Below are 3,430 nucleotides of genomic sequence, written 5' to 3' on the forward strand. Positions count from 1 at the left end.
AAGACCCTGCCTCAAAAAAAAAAAAAAAAAAAAAAAAAGGAGGTGTAAAGGCTGTCTAGCTTAATCCTTTACTATGCTAGTAAAGGATAGCATAATCTGGCTTGGAGGTAGTGAGGCCCCATTAATTCCAGGTGTTAGAGCTGAGAGAAAGGGATCATGTGGCAGGGATTCATGTATAAGGCAGGGTGTCAGACTGGGTGGCATTGCTGGTCATTGGTCAAAAGCGAAGTGCTGTGACCCTCCAGGCCTCCAGGAAGACTGGCCTGGAAAAGGGTAGAGGTAAGTGCTCCATGCCTGGTCTTGAGGACGAGGGCAGAGAGTAGCGGAGAGCTCCTGGCTTTAGTCATCTCAGGGCCAAGCTCCGCAAAATGGTGAAATCTGGGATGTATGGCACTCCCAGATTCTAGGGCACGTGGCATAATTTTATGAGAAGATTATGTCACTGGGTTTTTCCACCAGGGAGATTTTTATGCCCCCCCCTTCTCAACTGTGAGATAGAAGGCTTTTGTTCCTTGTTAAATGGATTTCAGTGTTTGTCAAGCAGGTGGGGAGGTGCAGGGAGATGCATTTGGTGATTACGGTGACCACATTTTCTGAGTCAAAAATCAGGACACATAGTTTTGACGTGATCTCGCAATAGCACAGGATATTTGAAATAGGGGCTGTTCAGGAAAATCCCAGGATACAGGGTTATGATGCCTGGGTTGTTTAGCTGCACATATTCTCCTTGGATTCCAGTACTTGCTTTTTCCATCACAGGAGACATCCTGGAGGCAGCTGTATGCAATCATACTTACCTGTTCCTACTCAGAGGCACTGGGCCAGTCTTGCTTTGGTTTTCTGCGAAATTCTTTAATTGCCTGTCACCTTTCTCTTTACTTAAGAAACTTGAAGTAAACACTAAGACAATGAGTCACGGTGAATTGTTTTGGTTTGGATGTGGCCTTCTTTGGGTGTGCCTGCGCCTGGGGCCCTGGCCAGTTGCCTGCATGTTTTAAGCATAGAGTAGTAGAAAAAGTACTTTACCGCAAATCAAGAGGCTGCATGTTGTCCTGCCTTGCTGCTGACTCACTCTGTAGTTCTGGGCAAGATCCTCCTCTGAGTTTATTTTAATAGGGAATGTGTTTGGCTGCACACAACAGAAAATTAATCATATAGGGGTTTGTTTTTCTCATATAACAAGAAGTCCTGAGGCTGGGATGGTGGCTCCATGATGCTAACAGGGATGAAACTATTTCCCTGTTTCTTCTTAGCAATTCTTCTTTTTTTTTTTACATTTATTTATTTATTTATTTTAAAAGACGATGGTTAGATGCCACAAAGTAGGTGGCAATGCTTGAACTGTATGCTTGTTCTCAGGCCCAAGGGCCTCTTCCATCCTTGTCGAGGGGAGTGCTAACCTTTTCCCCTTTCATGCAACAATCCTTTGCATTCTTGACCATTTTGTTATGCTGAGTTGCCTCCTCATTGAAAGAAGGCTGCTCTGCCTCTCCGTGTAATGTCTGTCTTTGGACTGGAAGAAGAAAGAAGTGAGGGAGCAGTTTGAAAGGGGTATTCCCTGTGTCAGGAGGACAAAGGTTTCCCAGTTTATGTCCTAGTTTGTGATCACCCCTAGTTGCAAGAGAATATGGGGAAACAAATCATTTTAGCTGGACCTGTTGCCTCTCAGAATAAACTTAGTATCCGGTATCTATTGCTGCATAACAAACCATCTCCAAACTTCATGACTTAAGGCAATATAGTTACTCTTTTTCACAGTTATGTAGGTTGCCTGAGCTTGGCTGGGAAGTACATATACCCACATGATGTAGCTGTGGTCATTCATTTAGCTGCAGTCAGCTGGGAGCTCAGCAGGGAGCTCAGCTGGAGCCACCACGTCCAGGATGACCTCTCTTCTAGGTTCGGTCTCCACAGGGCATCTCGTCATCCCATAGTATAGTTCAAGCTGCTTTATAACATGGCGGCTGGTTTCCAAGAGGAAGTATTCTGAGTGGACAAGCCCCAGTATGCAAGTGCTTATCAAACCTCTGCTTACATTACATTTGCTAATGTCCCATTTGTCAAAGTCAGTCAGATGGTCAAACCCAGAGTAGGCATGGAAGGGGACTACACAAGGGCCTGAATCCCAGGAGATAAAGTTCACTGGAGGCCACTATTATAAATGTCTGCCACAGGGAGAATTCAGGGAGAATATTGGCCGCAGTGGGTTAGATCTGAACAGTGTTTTTCAAACTGTGAGTCTTGAAAGCAATTTAGTAACTAGGAAAAAGAAGAACTAGAATATAAAATATCAAGGTGGGCTGGGTGTGGTGGCTCACGCCTGTAATCTTGGCACTTTGGAAGGCTCAGGTGGGAGAATCACTTGAGCCAGGAGTTTGATAACAGCCTGGGGAACGTAGTGAGACTCTTTCTCTACAAAATAAATAAATAAAATTAGCCAGGCCTGGTGGCATGTGCCTGTAGTTCTAGCTACCAGGAGGCTGTGGCGGGAGGATACCTTGAATGCAGGAGTTTGAGGCTGCAATGAGCTATGATTGTGCCATTGCACTTTGGCCGGGGCAACACAGTGAGACCCTGTCTGAAAAAAATCAGATGTATTGCAGATACATGATACACACACATATGTACATTATATATGTATATAATATATGTATAGAAATACATAACTATATGTGTATATGATATATGTATATAAATATATAGCTATATATAAACATACACATGGGATACAATGAAAAATGTATTTCATACTGTGGGCCTGAGCATCTCTGGGCTCCAATGCTTTGTTTCTGTAGCAGAGTTTGGTGGTGAATGTCCTGCTGACCCCCTTCCGTGTGAGGAGCTGTGTGATGGGGATGCATCCTGTCCCCAGGGGCATAAATGCTGCAGCACTGGCTGTGGTCACACCTGCGTCGGAGACATTGAGGGAGGTATGTTGGCTCTTTTGGGAAGAAATGCTTGAGTGTTTCCTGAGAAGAGTGCTTCTCTTTCTCTTCCTGAGAGGAGCTAGGATTCTCATTCTTCTTGTCCCTCTAGTCCTCCAACCCAAAGCAACCTCTTCTTCTAGGGCCGAGGGGCTATGCTGACGTTAAAAGAGCTAGGGGGACTGCACTGTGGGTCAGTAGGAACTACTTGGGCTGGAAGACAGACAGTGTGGCTTTTGGTCTTGATTCTGCTGAGGTTTTGCTCTGTGACCTCGGTTAAGCAAACCCTTCTTTTTGAGCCCAAGTTTCTTTATCTGTAAAATGAGGGAGTTGCCTAAGATCCTGATTTTCAGATCTAATTTTTAACAAAAAGCTTCTCCCCTGCCCCAAATGAAATCTTAGTTGGAAACATATTTTTTTTTTTTTTTTGAGACGGAGTCTCGCTCTGTTGCCCAGGCTGGAGTGCAGTGGCGCGATCTCGGCTCACTACAAGCTCTGCCTCCCGG

General features: G+C 44.9%; 1 protein-coding gene across 1 annotated transcript in view; it reads left to right on the forward strand.

Moving 5' to 3' along the window:
• WFDC3 (WAP four-disulfide core domain 3) overlaps positions 1-3,430 on the forward strand; it is a 33,770-nt gene that overhangs the window by 18,435 nt on the left and 11,905 nt on the right. Inside the window, exon 5 of the mRNA XM_011928916.1 lies at positions 2,796-2,930. Within this exon, the coding sequence (XP_011784306.1) occupies positions 2,796-2,930 (135 nt within the window). The remainder of the gene's footprint in view (positions 1-2,795; positions 2,931-3,430) is intronic.

Source organism: Colobus angolensis, unplaced genomic scaffold, assembly GCF_000951035.1.
Source record: "Colobus angolensis palliatus isolate OR3802 unplaced genomic scaffold, Cang.pa_1.0 Scaffold8, whole genome shotgun sequence".
Taxonomy (NCBI): domain Eukaryota; kingdom Metazoa; phylum Chordata; class Mammalia; order Primates; family Cercopithecidae; genus Colobus; species Colobus angolensis.